The 26,733-nt window shown below is 39.4% G+C and overlaps 1 protein-coding gene across 1 annotated transcript in view; it reads right to left on the bottom strand.

Annotated features, from left to right (window-relative positions):
- LOC123985999 (mucin-5B-like) overlaps positions 1–25,175 on the bottom strand; it is a 43,324-nt gene extending 18,149 nt beyond the window's left edge. The window contains exons 1-25 of the mRNA XM_046074035.1: positions 25,101–25,175; positions 24,766–24,961; positions 24,506–24,631; positions 24,268–24,385; positions 20,763–20,901; positions 20,378–20,488; positions 19,498–19,567; positions 18,261–18,398; positions 17,921–18,085; positions 17,663–17,757; positions 17,446–17,572; positions 16,826–17,081; positions 14,766–14,815; positions 14,437–14,546; positions 14,203–14,354; positions 12,731–12,869; positions 9,486–9,596; positions 8,819–8,995; positions 8,142–8,381; positions 2,923–3,079; positions 2,614–2,742; positions 1,920–2,067; positions 1,131–1,174; positions 848–1,022; positions 19–463 (exon numbers count right to left, since the gene is read on the bottom strand). Coding sequence (XP_045929991.1) covers positions 19–463; positions 848–1,022; positions 1,131–1,174; positions 1,920–2,067; positions 2,614–2,742; positions 2,923–3,079; positions 8,142–8,381; positions 8,819–8,995; positions 9,486–9,596; positions 12,731–12,869; positions 14,203–14,354; positions 14,437–14,546; positions 14,766–14,815; positions 16,826–17,081; positions 17,446–17,572; positions 17,663–17,757; positions 17,921–18,085; positions 18,261–18,398; positions 19,498–19,567; positions 20,378–20,488; positions 20,763–20,901; positions 24,268–24,385; positions 24,506–24,631; positions 24,766–24,961; positions 25,101–25,175 — 3,693 coding nt within the window. The remainder of the gene's footprint in view (positions 1–18; positions 464–847; positions 1,023–1,130; positions 1,175–1,919; positions 2,068–2,613; positions 2,743–2,922; positions 3,080–8,141; positions 8,382–8,818; positions 8,996–9,485; positions 9,597–12,730; positions 12,870–14,202; positions 14,355–14,436; positions 14,547–14,765; positions 14,816–16,825; positions 17,082–17,445; positions 17,573–17,662; positions 17,758–17,920; positions 18,086–18,260; positions 18,399–19,497; positions 19,568–20,377; positions 20,489–20,762; positions 20,902–24,267; positions 24,386–24,505; positions 24,632–24,765; positions 24,962–25,100) is intronic.
- Positions 25,176–26,733: the final 1,558 nt, after the last annotated feature.

The following is a 26,733-nucleotide window of genomic DNA, read 5'->3' as shown; positions in this document are numbered from 1 at the left end:
AGAGGGTGCTGATGTTACCACAGGTGTTTCTGGGCTTGTTGTTGTGAGACTTGGCACCAAGGTTGTAGTTTCAATAACAGCTGTGGTTGAAACTGTTACTGGGCCAGTGGTGACTTCTTTGGTTGGTTTTGTTGTCTCAACCTTTACTGTTGTTGCTTCTGATGTGGTTGTTTCAACAGGTTGTACTGTGGTTCCTTTAGTTGTTGTTGATGGTACTTTAGTAGTTGTGGTACCAACAGAAGGTCTTGATGTTACCACAGTTGTTTCTGGGCTTGTTGTTGTGAGACTTGGCACTAAGGTTGTAGTTTCAATAACAGCTGTGGTTGAAACTGTTACTGGGCCAGTGGTGACTTCTTTGGTTGGTTTTGTTGTCTCAACCTTTACTGTTGTTGCTTCTGATGTGGTTGTTTCAACAGGTTGTACTGTGGTTCCTTTAGTTGTTGTTGATGGTACTTTAGTAGTTGTGGTACCAACAGAAGGTCTTGATGTTACCACAGTTGTTTCTGGGCTTGTTGTTGTGAGACTTGGCACTAAGGTTGTAGTTTCAATAACAGTTGTGGTTGAAACTGTTACTGGGCCAGTGGTGACTCTTGTTGGCTTTGTTGTCTGAACTGGTACCGTTGACGCTTCTGATGCAGTTGTTTCTACAGTCTTGGCTGTCGTTCCTTTTGTGGTTTTTGATGGTGATGTAGTTACAACTGTGTTAAAATCAGACATACTATGTTCAATACTGTTTCTGTACATGAAATATTTAATCTTTTTCAGCAGTTATTATGAACATGAGAGCAGGATCAATAGCTATGCTGTATAGATACAGGTACCTGAGGTTTTTCCAGCTGTGCTGAATGTAAAGGGGGTTGTTGTAGGGCCAGGGGTGGTGGTTGTTAAGCATGTGTATATGTTCCTTGTCATGGTTCCATTGGCCCCACACTCCGCTATGATACAATTTCCTAGCCCATCCGTGGTATTATAGATGGTTTCCCCATATTCGTAGGTTTTCCCATTAATGTAGCATGTACAAGCTGCAGATCGAGCAGGTATTATTAGTAGTAGTGTTTATTCATACATTTCATATATATACACAAATAAATTATTATATAAATACACTGTCAGTGAATATGTGTACTTACAGTTTACATTGTAGCTGCATTTTATTCCAGAGTCTGTACAGGAACTTTGAAAAAGGAGGATATTTTGGTCATGTCATTGCATTTGGAAAAATGCTTTAAGACACACAAAATAACATTTGGGAATATTGGAAAACAAATTTAAGACACATTGTTCCTCTACTAATTCCTCCATTACTTTTCAACAATAGTGTATTCAACTATGCTATTATTGGACATATCTGGAAACATTGGTGGGAAAGCTGAAAATTAGGGATAACTTTAAAAGGCTGCAGTGTAGAAAAATATTTTATAGGTTGTGCCTCTTGGCATACATACTTACGAAGCAACTCATCTACTTTTTTCCATTAATCAACTGGAGGAAGTTGTGGAATTATCACCATTAACTAGGGGTTAAGTATCTTGCTCAGGGACACATTGCTAGCCCACAATGGATTCGAACCCGGGTCTCTGACACCAAAGGCATGTGTTTTATCCACCATCTCCACTATTCACCATCACCACTATTGTTATAAAAGCTGTGCTGACATTTCTCATTAATATGCTTTACTCACAGGTTTGTGAATTGGCTTTGATATGAAGCTGATGTTTGTTTCTAAAGAGATAAGACAGAGGCGTCTTGCTCTCCTCTGTAGCGGTCAAAAGCAATGTATCCTTGCAATCAGCTTTGATCATTCAAAATATGTTATATTTTCTAGTCAAATATTTTGTATCACCAGCATGAGTGTCCAAATGTGGTATACCCATCACTGCCTACTGTGTGCTAAGTTGAATCCTTTGTCTGAGACATACCAAGTGTAACAGTTTTTCGATGGAACCTTATCTCCAATGCTGTAATGGGTGCCTTGTTCATCATAGCATCCACATTGGTCCCAGGCGACACACTTCATGGTGTCTTCATCAAAGTAGGGCTGGGTTGGGGGACACTGTGGATAGCAGCCTGCAACACCATTATAGCATTTTGATTACTGAAACGGCTCTTTTGTCTGTCTATCCCCTTACAATTATCTTGTATTAATTGCACTTTTTTTGTTAACTCTTACTTCCTTCCCTAGGTATTTACCCCATTGATGTGATATGAACTATGAGCTCTTACTAGTATTTATTGCTGCTCTTACTAGTATGTATTGTCAGTTGTAGATCTGTATTTGATGCTCTGATGCTTCTATGTTGTTCCTCAAATGTAAGTCGCTTTGGATAAAAGCGTCTGCCAAATGAGTAAATGTAAATGTAAATGTGATTAACCAGTAGAAATACAAATATACCAAAATGGTAAACTACTAACTGCTCATGGTGAGAATTGTTGGGTCTGTGTAAATATTATTACAAAGAGAATGATCTAGACTTGCTCTATCTGAAAAATGCACACAACAACATTCACATAGGACTTTTATCCATTTTCAATTTGCATCTCCTTTGCGCACACTCCTGGTCTTAAAGCACAGATTCCAAGAAGATGACATGCCAGTAGATCTTTCTAATGTACCTTCCAGGGCGGTGATGAGGTTGGAACAGTTGCCTGATGGATTCCTACATGTTTTCATGCAGTCAGCTCCACAAGGCTTATAGTGCCACTCACAGCCACCAGGGGAGTTATAGTAGTCACAGAAAATAGCTGCAAGAGACAAAAGTTTTTCTCAGCTCATTACAAATGTCAGGGTGTTACTGTAATTAATACGACAAATACATTTTAATCTTTTGGCAATTTCTGATTTTGTTTTAGCACCCCAGTTTCCCTCGAAAACCTCAAATACTGTAGTTCAGATTTTCCTGGTGTGATGATGGCCAAACTTACGACACAGTGTAGGAGTTCTCCATTTAACGCAGGTCCCAGCTTCATTACATGCTTTGGCATAGGCAGCCACAGCAGTGCAGAGACACTCACAGTCCCCACCGGTGTCACAAGCACAAGAGTCTCTCACGCAAGAATCAAAGTATGGACCAGGGTCAACCTTGAACACACAATAAAGTACTGTTTAGCAGAATAATTATGATATAGCCCTGTTTATTCTGAAACATTTTGATTAAACAGATGGATGGGCAGGCCACACCAAATGTGGAACAATACATGTATTTATATAGTTTCCCAAATACCATGGCAAGTAGTGATAATTTTTGTATATGTATCACACATATTTATGCATTTATGTGTGTATCCCAATCCCAGGTGTAGCTATGTTTCACCCATTTCAATTTAAATGCCCACCCTCCAATGGACCCCGAATGACATGTAAGAGGTGAATAATTAACCAACATTTAAAATAAACTACTTTTTTCCAGAGGCGGAAAGTAACGAATTACATTTATAATACATACATTTTATAAAGTAGTAACAGTAGTTTTTTTGTGTACTTTTTAAAATCATTTTTATAATCTGTAATTTTACTTTTACTTAAGTATGTTTTCTTTGAAGTACTATACTTCACTACATTTGAAATCACAGCAGTTCCTGGGTAAAAAAAAAAAAATCACATTTGCTGGTGGCTCAAAGACAGGACTGACTGTTACTCAGCTTGCTGCGGAGAGTCCCCAGCTGCAGAACCACCAGGGCTGACCCGTGGTGCTAGCACAGCGCAAATCGCTAACGGTCTAAAGGGGATAGGCTATATACAAGCAGATCAATAATGTGAAGCACAGCACAGTAGACATCAGCTAGAATAAAAATATTATGAACTCTGAATAAATTATGACGTTAGTCTCGTAATATTGTGATATTTTTCTGGACATGTCAGAGAAAACTTTGGGAGATATTCTGAATGTGCAGAAAGTTTTGAACATGAGCAAAAAACCTGCTGAAACACAGGAGCTATTGAAGTCCAGGAGTTTATAACTGAATTAAAATGAATTAATTTATCATTGAGGTGAAAAGGTCCCACGTAGGCCTATTAAAAGAGGTTATTTCCCCAAACGGAGAGTCAAAAGAGAAGGGAAGTCCAAGCATGTGTAAGGCAAGTTTATTTGTATAGCAAATTTCAACAACAAGGTAATTCAAAGTGATTTACATAAAACATAAAAGCAACAGGGAAATATTAAAAAGTTTAAAGTTTGTCTACTGACTCAGCAGGGATTTTATTTGAATTAGAAAAGTTGATCTACAGGAGAAAACATATTTAAAAGAAATAGCATACAGAATGCCTGAATTCTATTACATTTTAATATTTTGAACTGTCACATACCGCCTGAATATTGTGTTTTGCTTTATATAGATGGAGATGAACCATAAATTGGTGTAATGCTCAAAATTTCACATCTCGCCATGGGCTCCAACACTGTCATGGCCGGCCCTGAGTAGCACATGGATCATGAGTAAAACAGGAGCATCGGGGGTCATCCAGCCAGAGGGACGATCACCAACCGTCTGCAGCGTCCCTGGCTGTACTCTCACTGCAGACTGCTGGTGATCATTCCCTCTGGTTGGATGAAGCCTGACGCTACTCATTTTATGCATGATCCATGATGATACAGAAGATTTAGAAACGGCAATGGCAAAAATAACATGTCATGGGTTATTAAGAGAAGCCGAGCACCCCGTAGTTTGCACCCTGCTTGTAACACAGGTAGTTGGTAAAAGAAGTTTTCATAGTTTAGTAAGAGGCTTTGCTCAAATTAACTAAAAAGACATCGGTGCATGACATTGCTAATATTGGTGGGCACTAGCAACCTGCTGGTAACTAGTTAATGCTACAAGTTATGCTATGGTCTATATTAATAAAAAATGTATTATGCTAACGCCTGTGAAGTCACATAAAGAATTACCACCTGTTTGAATGTAGTCTAAATAGGGATTTTATTTTTATTTTATATACAGTCCAGTGTTTCATAATGAAGCAAAAATATTGACAAAACTTCTCTAGAGGTTAAAAAAGTAACTAATTAACTTTTACTCTGAGTAAATTTTAAGTGAGTTACTTTTTACTTTTATTTAAGTAGATTTTTATAACAGTAACCTTACTTGTAGTTAAGTAAAAATTCATCAATGTAACAGCAATTTTACTTAAGTACAATAGTTTAGTACTCTTCCCACCTCTGCTTATTTCACCCAGTGTGCACAGGCATTGTTATCTCCTTCATCATCTCCTTTAGTTCTCATGTATTAGTTCCTGTTGCTGACTATAACTGCTGGGGCCGCTTTCACACACATTTTGTTGGTGTTTGCTCTCTGCTGTAGTGTACATTCTCAAATAGTTGTTATGGGGCGTGGTTAGCTCAGCCAGGGTTCAAATCCAGTCTGTAGACCTCTGCTACGTGTCGCCCCCAATGTCTCTCCCTCGCTTCCTCACTCTATCCACTGTCCTGTCAAATAAAGGCTAAAGAATGCCCAATAAATATTTTTTTTAAATGTTGTTAATAACTACTAGATTTAAGTTATCCTGAAATTTCAAATGAACATAAAAAACATGAATATCCAGGGTTGTTTGGCACACTTGTCACCGTTTGCCGTATTACTCTGGCATAGGGGTGGGAATCGCAGGGTACCTCACGATACAATATGATATGATACGATACGATACACAATACATGCCTCACAATAACGATAACATCACAATACAGCAATTCTGCCATAATCGATATATTGCAAGACAAACCTAAAATGATACATCACGATATCTAACTATGAAAATGCCTAAAAGTTACCCAAAAGTTATTTTATTTATTCACTGCAAATCCAAAAAGTTAGAAAACAGCACAATTCTGCAGCACACATTTTTCAGTCTGTAAATTAAAACTACCTAACTCATCAGAAATGTCTTTATAAAAATGCAGATTTACAGTTTTTTTTGCTGAAAGTACAAATTTCTGTGTACCACCTAAGTCTAATATGTACAACCCATTATACTGATAACAGTTCAGTGACACAGGATTGTGCTGCCTTTTGTCCACTTAGTAATAGCTGTATTTTTAGGCCACTGGGAATTTTGGGTTTGAGTTTTGACCTTAGTCTGTGTGGAGTGCTGAAACAGCAGAGTAGCAGATCAAGTCAGTGAAGTTAGAGCTCAGGAAACACACTGTATGTATTTTAAGTATTTGCACAGTATGTCACTCAGGATGTTAAGTAGGGGTGGGAGAAAACGTCGATTCTTAGATGCATCGCAACGCGGACATGGAAGATTCTGGCTCTAAATGTGAGAAAAAAACGATTATTTTTGTTAATTGATTACGTAATGTTGACAGAATCCAAAATAGGGAACTCATGACCAGACCGTCTGTGGCGTGCACATAACAGAGACCAGTGTTCCCCCTGTATTCGGCACAATACAGCTGAATAACCACTTTACTTAAATGTCACAGAATCATTAATATCAATGCGGAAGTAATGATTTTACCTCGCACACTGTGCGAGCGCGGTGCGAGCGGCAGAACATGACTGAAAGTTAGCGGAGAAAAATATTAGCAGTACGTTTCTGTCTGGCAGTAAATGTGCAGTGTAGGTCACTGTGTGTCCATTAATAAAAGTCTGTAGTTTCCCCAACTGCTGGAAAAATGAAGGCGGTTAGCGCGAGCTAACATTTCCCCTGTACAGCACGGTTTTGGCTGTTTATAACGTTAAATTACTGTTGTGTTAGGCTTTATAAACATACAGCTGACGGAGTAAATGAAGCAGACAGGGTGGAGAGAGAGGCGTAGGTGTGTGTGTGTGTGTGTGTGTGTGTGTGTCAGAGTGTGGGGAGAAGAACATTCCGAGGCAAGTGCTAAACAACAATAAGAATGTTTGTGGTCATTAAAATCTGCTTTCACAGGGTGGTATAATATAAATATTTGAGATTTTACAATCACGATGCCGGCTCAATGTCGTGATGTCTGTCAGCCATCGCCGATGGACGATGGCATTGTCTATAGGCCCAACCCTAAAGGCAAGTAACGCTGCGTTACTGTTACTGAACGCACCGTCCTTGACTTAAATCCACGACTGTGCAGCAGCTCAGCGGCACCGGACTTTGTTGTTCATGTCCGCTGATAGCCAAAACTAAATGAACCTGCTAAAAAGAATGGAGAAGGAGAAGGAGGCGTCTTTTCCACAGCTGGAAGTAGCTGCTCCATTATTGTGTCACAGTCTAAGATGCAAAGAACAGTGTCATCTATTGTAAACTCTGTGTGACCAGCAAAAAGCTTTCAGTGCAAACATTTCTACATCTGATTTATTGAAGCATCTGCTCACAGCAACGTGAATCTTACAGAAAGAAACTCTTGGTCTGTCACTGCTTGGACTCGTCGGGAGTGAGTGGCTTTAAAGTAGTTTTATAACTACTGAAGACTGCTCTTATAAAGGCTACATGTGCAGAAAAACAGCTGTTTAAAAGGGATTTACTTGCTTTATTTTTTTATTTCAGCCGCTGGTGTTAAGAAACTTTAGGCCTATATGCTTTGTTAAAGCCATAGGCTACTCTTGCTGCTGTTATGACTATGATATTAGCTAAAAAGTCGGGAGAGACTACTTTGTTTGGGGGTGAAGGGGGGTGGTAGTGAAAGCAGTGTTTCCCATAATTAGCCTATAATTTGATTTTCAAATTTTTACTAGACATGTTTAAAATCATATTTGATTGAGGAGCTGTATTGAGAAGCGTATATTCGTGTAGCGTTCAAGCATACATGTATATGGTGTATGTGTGTTGCTGTGAGTCCTTCTGCAGAAGACTTGAATACAATTCAGTGTTTGCCTGAGCTACTTATTTGAAAAGCTCAGATCGCCAGCACAGCATCTTGCCCAAGGACACTTTGACAAACAGCTGGAGGAGCTGGGAATTGAACCACCAACCTTCTGATTAAAAGGCAACCCACTCTAACTCCTGAGCCACAGCTGCCCTGTATTATGTATAAATAAATATGTTTAAATGCAAATGTTTTCTAAAAATGATGATTCGGGATTAAAGTCATGTTGTGTATTTTTGCACAAGCATAAACATCCCCATGATGGGTTTGAGTAGGACCCTATATTAGCTCTTGAAATGGGCCCCCAGATGCTTAAGGCCGTCACTGGTGGATCCATGCAAGTGCGTTTGGTATCAACATAGTTACCTGTGAATGACAACTCTGGAAGGTGTCACTGGTGATGATGCTGCACTGTTTCTGGGACCAGGCTCCCCGGTAGCTGTTGCGAGCACAAGGATCCATGATGAGTTCGGCGTTTGGGCAGCTGGATGAAACCTTCCAACTGTTAGCAAAATCTAGAACGCCTGCTACTGTCTCCTGTGAGCGCGTTGTGTAGTCATTCTTACTGTTGCCGTCGTAGTTTCCACACAGACCACAGACTTGACCCTGAGATAGAGAATGACAGGAATAATAGAATTGTTTATCAGGCAGCAAGAGAACCCTGTCATGTTTGAATTTACCAGACAAATCCAGGTCCAGATTTCACTCTCCTTTTATCACCACCAGCTCCTGTGGAAACTGTCCTATCCTTAAGCTAGATGCAACGTTCAAAAGCTAGTCACTAACCTTTTCTGAATTGATGAGAGCAGACATAAAGTAATAAGCAAAAGAGACTAAAAAGCTCAGTAGGTGTATACTAATTCTTCCATTTTCCTTTGCAGTCATTTTACTTAATCGACATGTTAATTTAAATAATTGATTAATGCAAGTTGCTTTGCGGAAGGTGTGTTCTCACAATTAGCCAGCTTGGAATGAACTGGCTTAACCAATAATTATGCTTTGTGCTAAAGCCACTTGTCAATCAAGACATGCAGGTTGTTTACCTGGAATTCTGGGCTGAGTTTAATGAAAAGACTGGTCTTGTGGTCCCACATGAGCACAAGTCCCGGCTTGATCATCACCACCAGGTAAATACCCATCTTTTGAACCTGAGCAGGGAACACCTGGCTGCTGCCCTTTACTACCTGGAAGTTCTCATCTTTAAGTTGGAATTCGTTATCCTGTGGGTATTAAACATACATTTTGTTACTGCACCAGGATATATTTACATTGGCATCTACAGCGGCACATTAAGGCCATTGCAGAAAACAATGAATACAGAGGGAGGGGGTAAAATTCAGAGAAGATTAGTGGTAAATTTACAAGAAATAAACATATTCTCGGAAATTATAAAGTCAGAGACGGGCTTGTGTTATTAAAGGCTCTGTTTTCAGGTATCCAGATGTTAATAACCACTGTTAATAACCACCGGCACCATAATTTATTAATTCTTAATCTACATACAATACATAGGCATAATAGCATGACCATTGGATGAATATTAGTTTTAGATTTAACCTTACCGTGGAATGTACAGTTCAATGTATTTTGCTTGTTTCCTCCCTTGATAAATCATTTTAGTATTGCTAACTTATGAAAGGCATTATAAAGGCTTATCAGATTTGGTGTTTGAGGCAGAAGATGTGCACGGTGTAAGTGTGTTGTGTCTACCCCGAGGAAGATCTTGATGGTCTTGGAGCAGGAGGTTCCTGTAGTCCCACATGGGACATTCTCAGTGATAATTCTGAAGCTTCCATTGCTCAGACCAGAGCCACAGTAGTCCTGAATGAGTCACAGACAGAGGATGCAATTACCGGACACCATTGGTAAAGTTAAAATCCTGACGTTTTTCACTAGTCAAACTCCATCATTGATACAATTAGGTGTCAGCATTTTTGTGCAAAATCTATTCAGTGTATTTAAATTCAGCAAATACCTCTCTATGTAGTAGCTTTCGTTGATAGGGACCCACTCTTGCACTGGATAAAGATTGCCTACCTAAGATGAGGGCATTGTCAGCCCAATCTTATGTCAATAAGATCTTTACTGTTCACTCTCCTACAGCCGTATCCCAGCAAGCAATAGCTGTCATTTCACCATCTATTGTAACTATAGACCCAATTTAGTCCGGCTATGAGAAACCCACTTCTAGCCACAATAACCTTAACCTTTTACCAAAATAACTTGATGTATGATATACCACGATGTAAGCAAAGTCAACAGTTTACGAGGTTTTTGGTTGAATTTCTTTCACATGTTCTGTGTGTAGCCTGTGTGTAGCCACGATCTAGCTATTAGCCAGACCAAGTTATTAATTGTTGTTTTATTGAAATGGTCTATCTATAGCCATGATTTAGTTCTCAACGGCTACGTGTAGTCTGCTTTTAGCCCACTCGGTGAAATCGAGGCGATCAGTGGTCTAATATGAACAGTTTGGCTATTCAGAGCAACGATGGCTAAGGCCAAAATAGTGTTAAAATTGGTTACATGTACTTTTACATGTACTAACTACAATTATCACTTAATTGAAATGGTCTCTCTGTAGCTCTGATTTGGATAGACTATATGTAGTCTGCTTTTAGCCCACCCGGTGAAATCGAGGCAATCAGTGATCTAATATTACGTCATAATGTTACACAGCCCTGTTTCAGACCAGCGATGATCACAACCAAAATAGTGTTAAAATTGGTTGCATGTAGATTTCACCCACACAGATTGTGAGCTGTGTGACATTATATCCTCAAACACAAGTAAACGTTTTCACACTTTCATTTTAATTTAAAACAAAATGCCTTATGATTCTCAGCTGCTAGATGGCAACTGTAGCCCTACTGAGACATGACTACTGGCAACATCAGACTTGAAAGTTAGAAGACATCAGAGTTGTCAGATCTTGCGATAAACATTTCAGCCACTTTTATTTCTCTAAACAACAGTTACCTGTCGTAGAGCAATGAGCGAGAGTTTACAGCAAACGCAAGAGGACATTTGCCCCATTTATTTTGTCGTTATTGATTTTTATTACTGTAAGTTCTTAGAATTGTTTGTATTTTTATTATAATGTTTATATATAATTGTATTTATAATATTTTATCAATAATTCCTTTAAATTTTTATCATGTATATTATCTTAAGTTGTCTACGTTGTAATCCTTTTTCTTAATAAATCTTTATATTTAATTTGTTTGTGTAGGAGACAGTTTGATAGTTTATATTTATTTTTGTTTGTAAATTTGTATGTTTAGATATTTTTGTGTGATTTGTTAATGCTCATGTCCTTGCAGGTCCAAAAGGCATACAGGAGTGTGCTGCAGTCTAATGGTGTGGCTGACTGAAGGAGCATACAGTTTTTAGACCTTTGGTGGCTTGTATAGATGCCCTTAATACTTCAGAAAACATTGAGTTCATTTTCTTTCAGCCTCTGTAAGCAAGAAGTAAATAAACACTCATATGTTGGAATGCACCATCTGGACATTATTATATTTTTTTGGGTTATGTATTTCTACAAGTAAGCAATCGTCATAAGCCATTATTTTGTTGTCTACGGAAGGTGTATGTGTAGTCTTTAAAAAACTGTTTATTTGATGACTTGTCTATTCTCAGGCTATGGTTAGACGTCTACCAAATATTCACTGCAGCCCAAATTCAGCCTGTTTCAGCCTAGAAGTCCGGGCTGTGTTTAAATGGTTATTAGATGTCTTTTGAACGCAAAATTGTACTTACTGTTAATGCTAATGCAACATTTTCTCAAGATGCAGCTCAGTGCTCAACTGTGGAAATATGTGGTAGCTTTCATTATGAAGAAGCCAAAGGAAATGCAATGTATTTCTGACTGTGGTGATTATTAATCCAAAATCTTGTCACAAAAGAAGTCACGGGTAATTTCAACCCGTCATCACTCTCAAACTCATCACATATGGACATATTATTATTATACATATTATTTATATAGCGCCACATCACAACAACAGTTATCTCACAGCGCTTTTCATAAAAGAGCAGGTCTAGACCGTACTCTATGATGCTATTTACAGAAGCCCAACAGTTCCCACCAAGAGCAGCACTAGGCGACAGAGGCAAGGAAAAACTTCCTTTTAAGAGGCAGAAACCTCGAGCAGAACCATGGCTCAGGGTGGGGGTGAACCACCTCGACCGGTTGGGGGTGAAGGAGAGAGGGAGAGAGAGAGAGAGAGAGAGAGAGAGAAAGAGAGAGGGATGGAAGGAGAATGAGAGGGGAGGGAGGCAGCCTACACAATATACACACAGAGGTACAGACAGTAAAGGTGATATTATAGACTGAATGAAAAATGGTACAGATATTTATAGTAGTGTTAATGATAATAATGTTAATGTTAATGATTATAATAACAATAATAACAATAGTCCTGACCTTGACCAAGTGTCAATGTGTGTCAAGTAGGAGTGAGAATGCATTGGTAATTTGGGGCATTTTTTGACAACAGATATGTTTTTAATATTGCAGTGATTAATGGAACTTGAAGGAGCAGCCACAGTGAGTTAGAAGAAGAGCTGCAGAAGATAGGTTGCACACTTCCAACCCCTCAGTAAGGCAACCTATTTTACTGTGTGTATGTCATGTACAGCATGAAATCAGATAATGGTAATGATAATGGCATGAAAGAAGAAGGCAGAATATTGAACGGCCTTTTATTAAAATAATGTTTGTTTGGCTGCACTGTAAACAGACATACATAATTGAATCCAATCTAGCTTAAAATGTTGACATACAGAAATTGCTCTTCTGCTTTCTTTCTGACTAAGTAGCTGCTCAAGGATTGCTTGATGTTTCAATAAACCACATTTTCTGTCCACAGGCGTGTTGCCATATTGACCAGGACTAACATTTTAGGGATTACAACGCCATTCACTGTACATCTGTTCATCAGCCCCTTTACCTGTAGGAGCGTGTATTCACACTGTCCACTGAAGTCAAACCTCTTAGCATCAAATGTGACATAGTGACCGTCGCCGTAGATCCTACAAACTGCATCACACTCGTTGGTGGTACATGTGAACATCCTGTCACTGCAGTAGCTGGGGAGACACACCACACACAAATGTTCATCAAAACCTGCCTACAAAAATCATCTAATAGCATATTTTATACCCATGTAGGTGGTTTGTTTATTAGAGAATCATCCACATTATTATTAGTAATATTAAATTGTAATTTAGAATTTAGAAAACTGTGTGAATATAAACTGCACTCTCACTCCTCTTGTCCTTGTCTTGTCCCAACAACGTTTAGATTTTTTTTTCTATAACTTCTGGGTATTTTTTGTGTAAAATCATTTCAGATTCTATTTAATGGAATGTGTTTTATAACAAAGCAGATCAAAGGTGCTTGTGAACTACTTGTACAAAGAGCTGGTGTCCCTCTATTGGAACACACGATCCATTTAATATTCTTAAAAAATGCTGCTCAACTGATTATGACTCCTACAGACCTATGTTCTTAATAAACATTGAAGAAACAAATCCTTTGTGGCAATTTGATGCAGAAAATGTTATAAACCAGACCATACAGGTTTTATTGCAAAGAGACAACTAGCAGATCATCTAAGACTTATGATAAATATATAAAAATGAATATACAGAAACTCTAATTTTGGTAAGGTATTCAGACACCCAGGCACCCTGTCTGATGAAAACAGAGGTGACAGTGCCTCACCCTGTCGAATCCCTCTCTGCTGCTCAGATATGTGTATGAAATCCCCGGCTACTATTGAAAGAAATTAAACTATTGTAATAGGAATTAATATAGTTAATATTGCTCTCTAAAGTAAATGTACAATGGAGTGGTATACACTTAGAACTTAACCACATCATTACCAATGGAAGTTATATGGAATGTTAGAAGGATAACTGTGAGAAATAAAGGTTTTGAAGTTGGACCTAAAGTAAAAGTGTGTATATATAACATTTTACAAGGACAACATCAAAATATACAAGATAAGAAAAGCTGGGAAGAGGATCTAGGAACACACTTTAATTATCAGCAGTGGATAAATATAATTTCTCAGAGACATCAACACACACACTGGAAGGATATTATCGGAAACATCCCAACCGTGGAGCATATCACATTTAATTTAAGAAAGAATTTAAAGTGACAGATGATGAATATGCATGGATATATATGCTGGTTGTACTTTATGTGTTGACCTGTGTCTTTTATCTTTATATTTGTGTTTTCATAAAAGGCCATCTTTGAACTTGCTTGCATTGTTACAAACATTGTTTTTTCAGTTTATTTATTTTCTCAGGATAAAATTAAATCTGAAAACATTGTGACAGGAATATTTAGTGTGTGTGTTTACATAAAGGTACACACTCTACTGACATGTATGTAAAGCACTGTACAAACCAGGTGTTGCAGCCCACAGTCAGTGTCTCTCCAGGCTGGTAGACCTGTCCATTGTGCAGACATGGACAGCTGGTCTCGTTGATACAACCTCCCGCTCCATCTGACACCAGGCCATCAGGGCACATGCAGCCTGATGTGCAGCCTGTACTGATCTGTAGCCAACCGAAGCGGAGGGTGAAAAGAGGTTCTGTATGTCTAAGCGTTTGACTTCTGTGAGTGCCGTGCTGTACTTACACAAGTCATGTCCAGAGTGCTGCAGCCCTTCTGACACTCAGTCCCAGTGGTCCCAGGTTGAGCCGTGAAGCAGTCGAAGTAAACCATTGGGGCAACACATGTTGGTGAAGCTGGGTGATAAATAACACATTCATAATAAAGAGTATTAAGATCATGTCAAAATTCTACAGCTCATATACACAATTCCAGCTTGGATATAATTAATGAATTTAACAACTCGTTAATTATATCATTCACAAATTGAATTCAGCGGTTCAGCACAATCAAATTCAAAACACTTTTGGTTATTAGAATTAAAGGGATTTGAGTGTGTTTATGTGGGAACCTACATTGTAGTTGTGTCCCCCCTGAGCAGCTGAGAGCTCCTTGTCTGCAGATACTGTGAGAACAGGTGTGAGGGGACATGAGAAACAGTTATGTTAACAGATAGCATGTATTGCTGTCACACTGTTTTGACATCCAAGGTGTATCCTGATGACTTTGGTGATTCCATGACTTTTCATCTAGCACCACGCACTGGTTTGGTAAAAAGTCACAATGAGCAAACATTTGGTAGAACCATTCAAGTTTCCCACATGATAAAGTATAATGACATCATAAAGTGTAATCCTCTGACTTTTCATGTAGCGCCATCATTAGGCCAAAGTTTGACTTTACTAATAGCCATTACCTGTGGAATCAGGCTCCAGTTTGGGTTCAGGAGGCAGACACCATCTCCACATTTAAGAGTAGGCTTAAGACTTTCCTCTTTGATAAAGCTTATAGTTAGTGCTGGCTCAGGTGAGTCCTGAACCATCCCTTAGTTATGCTGCTATAGGCCTAGACTGCCGGGGGATTTCCCATGATGTACTGAGCTCCTCTCTCCTCTACTTTCTCTCCCTCTGTATGCAACCTCATCCCATTATTGCATGTTACTAACTCAACTTCTCCCCTTTCTGGTAGTCTTGTGCTTTCTCGTCCCTCTCCTCTCTCCTCCTATCACTTCCTGCAGGTTTTCTGGCTCTGGAGCTGTGGAGTCTGGATCTGTGGCTGCGGGTCACCTGCTGCCCTCGTGTTCCTGCTCGACACCCTCTGCTGCAACGACTACTGTTACTAGTCCTATTGTTATTATAATATAACATTACGACTGTTACCATTAACACTACTATAAATATCTGTACCATTTTTCATTTAGTCTATAGCAACATCACCTTTACTGTCTGTACCTCTGTGTGTATATTGTCTAGGCTGCCTCCCTCCCCTCTCTCTCTCTCTCTCTCTCTCTCTCTCTCTCTCTCTCTCTCTCTCTCTCACCCCAACTGGTCGAGGCAGATGGCCGCCCACCCTGAGCCATGGTTCTGCTCGAGGTTTCTGCCTCTTAAAAGGAAGTTTTTCCTTGCCTCTGTCGCCTAGTGCTTGCTCTTGGTGGGAACTGTTGGGCTTCTGTAAATAGCATCATAGAGTACGGTCTAGACCTGCTCTTTTATGAAAAGCGCTGTGAGATAACTGTAGTTGTGATTTGGCGCTATATAAATAAAATTGAATTGAATTGAATTGAATTACTGCAACAGTCCTACTTTCTGTTTAGTGCAAATTAGCAAATGTTAACTAGGATGGTAATGGCAAGCATTATTATATGAAGCATCAGCATGTTGTGTTGTCATTGTGCGCATGCTGCCATGCTAACATTTGCAGCTTCACTAGCAAGGACCACGCCACAACAATATGGAGGAAAGAGCATGAAGGGATGTGGATAGGGGTGAACAGATGGAGGGATGAGGTGGGAAGGTGAGTGGATAAAGGAACAGCTTGACAGGTGATTAGAGGTGTGGTTGAGGCGTGGCCCTTAGGGGTGGGAGAAAAAAATCCATTCTTAGATGCATCGCGATGCAGATGTGAAAGATTTTCTGAATCAATTAACAAGTGTCAAAAATGGCTTATTTAAATGTTAATTAATAAGGTAATGTTGATGGAACGCAAAAGGCATAACTCTCTTAATAAACAATGCACAACTTCTGATTTTCACTGTCACACTGTGTGAGCACGGCTACACATCGTATATACAGTCTTCGATAGCTGTGTTGGCTCCGTGTGTGTCCTGTGTGTGCATAGCAAGATGCATTGATAACCGTTTTATCAATGGCCACCCCTGTGGCCCTGCTCCCGAACGATAACCTCACATTTGAAAATACTTAGACAGTTGCTAGCTGTAGAGGCTTGATTCCAGTACAATGGCTCATCCTAAAATAACTCCCTGTTGTCTGCCTAGTACATTTTGTTTGAGTGTCTGAATTGAAGTATTAAATGTAATGGAACAAAAATGTCCTGTCTATAATCTCAGTTTGCTGCACGATATAAACTATATTATAAACTTTTACCTGACCCCTAATGCTCTTGACCACATATTTACCATGTGATGCCGTCTTTGCTGACAACCTGTCCAGCTGGAATAATGCTGTCTTTATCATAACAGGGACAGCTCGAACTGGACACACACTGTCCCTCCTCGTTCATGTAGGTTCCCTCGGCACAGCCACAGCCATCCACTGCAGTGAAGTCGGCCTGGCAGGAGTAGTCAGCCTGGCTGAGGGACTGGCAGGTACGACCGCAGCACGTCATGTTGTAGTCATACACTGTTTGTTCTGGACATGATGAACTGAATTTGCCTAATGGGTGAGATGAATGGGACCATGAGAGTGTGTCTGCGAGATGAAGCAGACTTTACATGTACGTAACCTGTTTCTTGTGGCAATAGCAAAGGTCGGAGGGTGCAACTGCACCCTGTCCTGGGGTTCTCTACTGTCTCCATCAACAATTTCAACATTTCAAGCTAGATCTGATTCAATACAACACAAACAGATGCTGTGCATGGTTTACATCACTGAATCATTTTTGTTTACTGCTGCAATAAACAAACAATTCATTTCATAAAATTTAATTAAGTGCTCTAGATTTGTTGATGTTGCATGTGATCAGCAGCCTCTCTCTATTACCACAGCAAAACAAAACACTGCTTGATGTTTTACTCACTACAGATGGTCGTCCTCCAGCCGGTGATCTGGATTCCTGCCGCTGAGCAGGCATAGACATACGAGGAGACTGCTGCACACATGCACTCCTCACTGTTCTCGCAGTTACAGCTGTCATACTTGCAGTTCTGTTAGGATACACAGTAGGCATGGACACATTTATGAGAATACAGTAGTTAACTTTATTAGTTATTACAGCTTTGTGTGGGCAGACCTACTTCTGTGTATCTTTTGGGGCTAATGACAGAGTGGCAAGGAGCAAACACTTCCTTGGGATCCGATAGTTTGGAGCACCAGTGCTGGGCATAAGTGTCTGAAACACAGAAACATACAGAGAAGTGGTTACAAAACATTCACTCTAAAATTGACTATGGTGTAGTATAGTTTCATTCATATGGTATATTTTCAAATATGACATGACATGACAAACGTGGAATGATGTGAGAAGACACTGGAGGAGAGAGTCAATCCTCTACCTTTGCTGATCCCCTGGCTGCAGGGGTTTCCAAAGCGTGGTGCGATGTCAGGGCAGCTGGCCCGGGTTTTCCATGTGTTGGCGAACGCTGTAGCGGTGCCCTCCACCAGTCCAGTATTGACCAGGAAGTCATCGGCCATTATGTTGTTGAAGTTCCCACACAGACCTGTTGGATGGGGTGACACTCATTTACACAGATATAAAAGTGTTTAAATAACACTTTGTTTGGAAGTAGAACTGGATGACTCATTTGTAAATACTGATAAACGCAACATTAAGCTGCACACACAAATATGGAGGAGGTGTTTGCCAGACACTGACACAATAATGTGGGGGCATACCAGAGGTGGTTCCTTTGAGTGATGTGTCAGCTGAAATGAAGACCTGCATCACGGGGGACAGTTGGACCATCACCTTTATGCCCATGTTGAGGCTGATGAGGACGTAGAAGGATGATGGCCTGAAAGCACTCAGCTCCGCTGTAGCAGACAAAAGAAAAACTCAATATTTCAGAAATTTGTCAGTCACTGAAATATAGACGTTACTGGGTCTTCTTCATTCATTTCAGTGCTGCCTCTCGTGTTCATCTTCTGATGTTTATGTTGGTCTTATTTCTGTTCATCCATTGCATCAATAACCAAAGTCAAATGGGCTTTTTTCCAAACTGTACGTATATCACCATGAAAGTTTAGAAGCGAAACGTGTGCATAAATATACACTTTTTTTTACAAGTTTTTGTTTTTTATTTTTGAAATATGCAAATGAGGTATTTCCTCATTGAATATGCGCTGATTTGCATGTCACACAAATATATTTTCCAGCACATTTGTAAGTGTTAGATGGATTTGTTGGGTTTTATTGTGAGAATATACTAAACGGCCAGACATTTACAGAACTTTTTTATCGTTCAATGTTTATCTAAAAAAAAAAAATCATGGATTTATTCAAAATACACTAGTCATATGTGTGATGGACCCTTTTTTTCTACATATGTACAGATAAAATACCGCATAAAGTGAGAATGGTAAAAGATAATTTAAAAAACCCTCTGTAAATGACCTGCTATAATAACTAAGTTACAGTGTAAAGTTATGATGATCTAAAGGTCTTGAAGGGCGAGGAAAATTACTTGGCGTACAAGAAACACGTCAGTTTGAAATGAACACATTTATAGATATATAACATACAAACCTGCTAACAGTTTTCTTCACGGACTTAGTATTAACAAAAAAATAATAATAAAAATGTTCATATATATTATTCAAGATTGTTTAGTACATTTCATTAAAGTATGGTAATAATTAGTTAATAAAATAACTTAAAATCTGAAAATTGACAGATTTAAGCAAAATCATCATATTGGACAGTTGTGTCTCGCCTTAAACATGGTAGATTGTTTTATTCTGTGAATAGACTATGGCTGTGACTAAGGACTCTGGGGGTATTTTAAAAAAAAAAAGCCTTTCCAGCTGTTTATATAAAGCGCTGCATGTAATAATAATCTTTATTTGTGGAGATCTTTTGAAAAGCATGTTACAGAGTGCTTTATACAGTGTAATACTATTTGAAATAACTCACGTGTAAACAGTGGAAGCTGGGAAAGAATCTGGTTCACATAGACCTGCCCGGATGCCTGGACTTTAATAACCTGTCAGTTTGTGGAATGACAGATTTTAGATTATATCAAATAGGAATCCAACAGAATTTCCAAATAATTATTTAAATTACTCAACTATTGCATTTCATACTGGTCTCAATCAAGCAAGAGAATTAAAACCAATTCAGTCCTTCTATAAATAAGCTTTAAAAGCTCCGGACAGGAAACCACAACAGTATCATCACTGTGACATACTTAGTAATAAGAACATGTTGAACTTTGACAGCTTAGTTTTATATTCAGACACTCCTTAGATGATTAAAATAACTCACAGTACTGCACCTCCACCACTGAAAAGTTTTGTACAACTCTGTTAGAGGCGAGTGATCAGAACTCCGAGTTCAACTGCTAGTGGAGAGTGCAGAATCCCTAAAAGAAGCTCTGCCTTTTCTTTTAAGACCATTAAGGAATGGAACAAGCTTCCAGACAGTTTGAAGACATGTATAGGTTTTCATATTTTTTCCAGAGATGTCAAAAAATGGATCTTACAGTAAGAAGCCAGTCTTGTCTACATCAATGTGACATAGAGAGAGTGCAGATGGCAATGAGATAGTAGCTAAATCTAGTGCAATGCATCTGTTCTCCTGATGTGAGATAAATATTATTGTACATAGTCCCTGACAAATAAATGTAATAAACGCAACTAAACCTTTAAACCTGCTGGGGAGGGTTGCACAACTTTAATATAATGAGGTAAGCCATCAACCACACAGACTATTATCAATGCAAAATACAAAAGTACACAAAGTGTGTGTGTGTGTGTGTGTGTGTGTGTGTGTGTGTGTGTGTGTGTGTGCTTACCATAGCATTGCCGTATAAGGCCAGAGTTACAGCTCTGAGGCAGGTCTTACTGTCAGCCAGACCGCACTTGACCAGGTCCACCAACACAGTGTATAAGGAGCCATTACTTTGCTGCAATACACAATGGGAAAAAAGCCTGAGCTTTAATAATGACTGGAAGACTAAAAAGTGGTTATAGTAAAATAAAGACATTACAGAGAGATATTACATTCATGTCACCAATCACTGATCTGGTTTAGGACACAACTCAAATATCTCTGCTCATTACATGGATCCATCAAATGGGTCGTTGTCTGTCCATAAGGTTTCATGGTCCTGGTATAGTATGGTTTAGTGTTTGTTGTAACAGTACATTAGCAGTGTTGCAGATGACGACATGCGCTACCTTCGCCAGAACGTAGGAGCAGTCCCCATGAAAGGTGTAGGCTTTTCCATCGAAGGTGTTGACGTGAGCTCCACCTTCCACGGAGCAGGTTCCTGGACAGTTCTCCTGCACACAATTCCACTGTCCACTCTCGCACACACTGTCAGCCACACACACACACACACACACACACACACTCTCATCAGTATTATCTTTTTGGTATAAGGTAATGGATTACACTGTGTATTAGAGGGTAAGAGGGTATAATACAGCAGGTTAGGCTGCATGTAATGGTACAAAGAATATGAAGGTAAAATGAAGAAACGATCAGTCTCACTGATTACATTACAGCACACAAAATTGTCAATTTGCCACATGTTTGAAGCAGCACCATGTTTCATGCAAACTTGAAACTAATGGCAGAGGAACATTGGTGACAACCAGGAATCACTAGAATTGAAAGACAAGGGGGACTTAGCCCCCTGGGTATGCGTAACTTGCGCTTTTGTCACTGTATTAGAACTACACTATGCCCAGGTGTTAACAGGTAAAAAGTGACATACATTTTCTCTTCTTCCATTTCTCCTCTGTTGAACAAAAGTTTCTGTAATGTTATCTTTTAGACACATCAAAGCTGCATGGGGGCAATTCATTTAGGCCAGAGTGAGTTCTTCTGTAGGCTGTGACTTAAATCCTGTCCAGATGCTGATGTAAATTATGTGATAAAGTAATACCATATCTAATTCCTCCCTCTCTTAGATAAGTTGCAGGTCCAAAGAATGCTATTTAATTACACTAATAACTGTCACTGCACTGTGGAATGGTTCAATCAGAGTGTGATTTTGCTCTGTAGTTTGGCTTGCATACACAAAGGAACCTCTCAGGAAATACTATAATAATCATGGACCTTCATATGCCTACACCTGCACCTGCCTTAAAAATCGAACCGCAAAGTCCCCAAGAAGGACCCACCTCTACAATGGCATAAAGCCATTCATTCCCTTATAGTTGTGAAAGTGACTTATACCATGGATGAATCCACATGAAATCCATCCAAATTAAATGCATATACAGTGAACAAGAAGTAAGGATTTCTGTTTTTGCCTACAATGAAATAAGTGAGTTTATCTATAAAGTGGTCATATTATGCTCATTTTCAGGTTCATCATTTTATTTAGGGGTTGTACCAGAACAGGTTTACATGTTTTCATTTTCAAAAACACCATATTTTTGTCATACTGCACATTGTTGCAGCTCCTCTTTTCACCCTGTGTGTTGAACGCTCTGTTTTAACTATTGAGTGATGCATAAAAGATCTTTGTTGGGAGTTGCACATGCGCAGTTCCTAGTTAAGAACTACGAGCCAATCAGAAGCGGGTCCTGAAAAGCCAGAAACACGGCTTCAGATCAGCTGTATATGTTTCCCTTTACCAGCTTAGCAAACATAGACTGGAGCAAGACTTTCAGAGTCGTGAGTTATCACTTGTTTTAAACTGAGCTCTGTCTCTACATCACAGTAACAACTTTATGTCCATTGACTGCCTGGAGGGTAGCTAGTGTTTGGAAGAGAGAGGAGAGGAGTTGTTTTTGAGGGCATGTCTGACTAGACAGTATGACGCGTGTTTTTTTGTGACGTCACACGGAACGGAAGTAAAGGCTGGACTACAAATGAGCTGTGATCAGGCAGTTCAGAACAATGTTTTCTGTGGGAGATAGCAACGGTGGCTGACACAAGACAAGAAGTGTTGTCTTCTGAGACAGCAGAGAGTAGCCAGTCAAGAAATGAGGTTTCTTTAGGTAGATATATTAAGAAATTATATTTTACTTAATTATTATTGTTAATTGTTCATCAAACAACAGCAACATCAATAAATGAAGTGCCACATGATATCTCATACTCCTGTACCCATTATTTTACTCTACTGTAATCGTGCATTTTGTTACATCTTGGGGAGGATTGGCTTATCTGGACTAACATACCAAGGCAAAGAACATGTCAAAAACTTCACATCTAGTGCATCAAGTATGACCACTGACAGATAACAGGACAATGTAAGCCTCACTGTTTCTGCACCACAGTCCATTATAAACCACACAAGTTAATATGTGAAGTTTTAAAAGGCATTGTCAGGTGAGGATCAAGGCTCCTCTCGCTTTGTTTAATTAAATAAGCAATCTGCAAATCTTACCAAAATGTCGTTTTTAATCTTTTGAAAACAAAGCAGTTCTGACAGCCATAATTTGTGTGCACAGTAGCGAAGCAATAGCCTACAAATACGTTTTATTTTTAATGCAAATTCTAAAAGTAAGCATTATTGGTTCACTTGATAGGCACACTGTCTTGTTATCATAATGTTGTTAGCAGTAAAAATGAATGAGTGTTCTCCACCAGGGCAGTAAAATATAAATTTAGCAGGCTGAGCTGAACTTCCAACTGTACTGCAGTACAGTTTTATTGTTGTCTCGCGTACGTAACCAACACATTTCTGTCCATGTAGCAAACCCAAAATACATAGCTGCAGAATAACTACATGAAATTAATCCAACTACACCACTGACAGGGGAACACATTACTTCTCTCAGTAATTATGGCCAGCTTCTAGCTAAAGCTATTAAACAACAGTTTGCATTTGCATTGCTAAAGTTGGACTAACTTAATTAGCAGAAACAACCTCAGCGCCACTTAGAAAACATTTGTCCTGCATCACCGCCTTCTATCTGGGAAAATCCATAATGATTATATCTTTGATTTCTGCTGTCATTTGTCTGTACCTGTCCCGACTTGTCTGGCTTCATCATGATTTTGCTTCTTTGATGTCGAAGATCCACACGCCGACAGGCTCCTGCTAAATAATATGTGTAGGCCTCCATTTGTCCAAATTTCACTTCTCTACTTACTTCTAATAAACCAGATGACTACTCAGAGACTGCATATTATTATTAGTATTTCGTATGTGTTATTACTGTTACACAACACGTTGACGCTCTGGACAAGTGAAGACGGCGTGATTTGACGCCGTAGATTGCTAAATGGAGGAAGAGAGAGAAAATAGCCATGGATGAAGAAGAGACAGGCCAGGAAAAGAGACAGAAAGTGTCCAGAGTATGGGATCATTTCAAGCTAAAAGAAACAGCTCTGTACAGCACGCAACAACACGACGGCTTCAACATCTGAGCAGAAAGCACCCGGTCTACGCACAGTGTCCACGGAGCAGACCACCAAACAAGGTAATGCGCCAAGCAAAAGTATTTCTTGTCCGATTACTTGATGAATCAATGTACAGTGTACACTACTTGATTACTAATAGCTGCAGCCCTACTTGTGTCCCTAAAGGAGTTCTTCTAACAATTTTAGAATGGCGCACATAAGATTTTGGAGATTATGATTAATTTCTTCTCCACACTTGAATAAACTGGAAAGATGTTAACACTAATTTCAACAACACGTTGAGATGATGTACAACCACAGCGGTTGTATTTTTTTGTATTTGACACCTCAATAATGGCACCCACGTTCTCATCTTACCAGGATCTGCAGGTGTAAGAGTAGGACTCTCCCGACTTGTAGACTTTGTTGTTGTGCACACATGGACACTCATCCACTACAACACAGCCAGTGTTGCTGATGTCATCAAAGACCGTTCCTGAGAAGTGGATGAGAGATAATAATCATTACTACAGAATGTTTTATGTCACATGAATGAGACTGCGTATGCCTGCATACAGCATATACATATACTGTAGTGAAAAATGTGTGGGGATACCGGGAGGGCAGCTGCAGCCATCGTGGCAGTGGCTATCACACGTCTGGCTGGCCTGAGGGGTGGAGCAGCTGTCGGGACATGAACTGCTACACTCCAAGAACTCCATGCCGTATGGACATTCATTGTCTGTGGAGACCAGAAACACTTGAACATTGCTGTACCAATAAGGATCAAACAACACCGCAGCTGATGTCTGTAAGTCAGGGACAGAACATCCAAATCAATCAAGCTGAGTCATCTTTAGCTGTTAGCAGCCTTACAGCAAAAAGTTGCATTCCTCCATTGTTGGGGCTTGCCACCTGCGTGGACACACTCTCTGGAGAACTCTGAGATCGTTTTACAGAGGATGGAGTCAGTGGTGTCATTAGAGTTGCACATATCAGCCATACAGGCTGCACTGAATGATTCCATGTCCAGAAGGTTTTGGCAACTCCTGAAAGGAGCACTGGAGAAGATCTGGTCACACAATTGCTGAAAAATAAATCAGTTAAAAAATCAGTCATACAAATCCAGTTTGGAGTCCAAACAATCTTTAGATATATAGATGATGTGTCCTGCTCTAAGAATGAGAATGCATACACAACATGGTGCACACCAGTGTGAGCTTCAGTGTGGTGATGAAGCATGGTGTGCCACAGTAGGGTCGTGAGGTGCAGTGGATAAGACGCATGGCTTTGGTCTGAGACCCGTGTTCAAAATGTAAAATGTAAATGCTATGTCTAGCCTTTTTAACCACTGTTACACGACATCGCATTCACACACATTCTTACACTGAGCCTAAGTGCTCAAATAGACATTTCCATTCATATTTAAACATTGGTGGAACAGCCACCAGGGGCAAGGTAATGAATTTTTAATGTAGTCCAGCTAGGTGATATAAGGATAAGGACAGCAATAAGTACAGGCAAATAAAGAAAGTCAAAAGAATAAAATAATTATAGGTACTGTATATAAAACTAAAAAAAGAATGGAATAAAAATACAAACAATACAAAAGCATTTAGAAACTAAATTACAAGGTAAAGTGACAGTGGTGTGATTAATAGCAGTGAGTCTAAACACTTCACATCAGACTAAAATGTGTTATTATTAAAGCCCCCCTCCAGTGTATTTTGACATTTCTATGATATATCAGATTTTTTTGAGTCATTTCCTTACAATGTTGATTACCCACATAGTTCGCCAAATATTTTTTGCCAAATGGCTTAATTTTGTGCTCAAAGTTGCAAAAGTTGCTTAGTTGTTAAAACGGGGTTGTGACATATGACTATAGTAATTCCATAAGTCAAATGTCATTCTCCAAGCTTAAAAAACTGTCACGCCGTCACGCCTCGTTAAGACATCAATCCGATAAACAGTAGGTATGTCTCTCTGTGTCTGATGGTTGGTTTGTCTTTCTAGTTTAGTTAGCTAAGTTAACTAAGTTGTAGTTAGCCAGGTTAGCTAGCATAGTTATTGCAGAAAGTTAGCTAACATAGGGTCTTCATTTTAGTTTGTAGTTTCCTCCTCTTGGTTTAGTGTGCTGTTCATTTCCATTATGGCATTTGTGCATGCGGTGTTGGAGGACATATGACAAAACGTGTTGCACTTTCACCTGCCACCGTCTTATATACATTCTGCAACATGCATTTTACTGACGGCCGTTTTACCAATGCATCGGCACCTCCCACACCCCGTACGTAGTGGGAGTTAGTGTGCAGTGCGTGACAGGACCATCGACTGTATGATTGATAACAGCTGATACGCTCACATTAGTTTCTATCATGGGTAAGTAATAGCTACTCCTGGCAGACAGTAAAGTGTACTAAACTTTACAGTGTAGTGATGTTAACACAGCATATGTTAGTGAACACTCCAGCCGGTCAGTTTTTGGTTGTCATGGTAATTGATTACGTCCGACTATTAACCACACCCCCATTCACTGTTTGAGGAAGAACGTTAACCAAAAACGGCAGTTAAAACTGGCTGGAGGGGGGCTTTAAGTAACATAAGTGTTTTTCTGTATGTCTGTATTACAGATGTGTAATAGAAATCTAATATAGAATCCAGTGCAACATATTATATTATTATACTATACTATTATAGATATCGAGGATGGCTATGATCTTGTCCTCCATCCTCCTCTCTACTATTTCCTACAGACTTCCCAGTTACAGCCAGACCACAGAGCTAGCCTACCAATATGATGGATCTCCTTTAGTGTGAGAAACCCAGGTTCAATTCCCCACT

This window comes from Micropterus dolomieu, linkage group LG17 (genome assembly GCF_021292245.1).
Source record: "Micropterus dolomieu isolate WLL.071019.BEF.003 ecotype Adirondacks linkage group LG17, ASM2129224v1, whole genome shotgun sequence".
Classification (NCBI taxonomy): Eukaryota; Metazoa; Chordata; class Actinopteri; order Centrarchiformes; family Centrarchidae; genus Micropterus; species Micropterus dolomieu.
The sequence above is the reverse complement of the archived record's forward strand: the minus strand, read 5'-3'. Positions and strand labels throughout refer to the sequence as shown.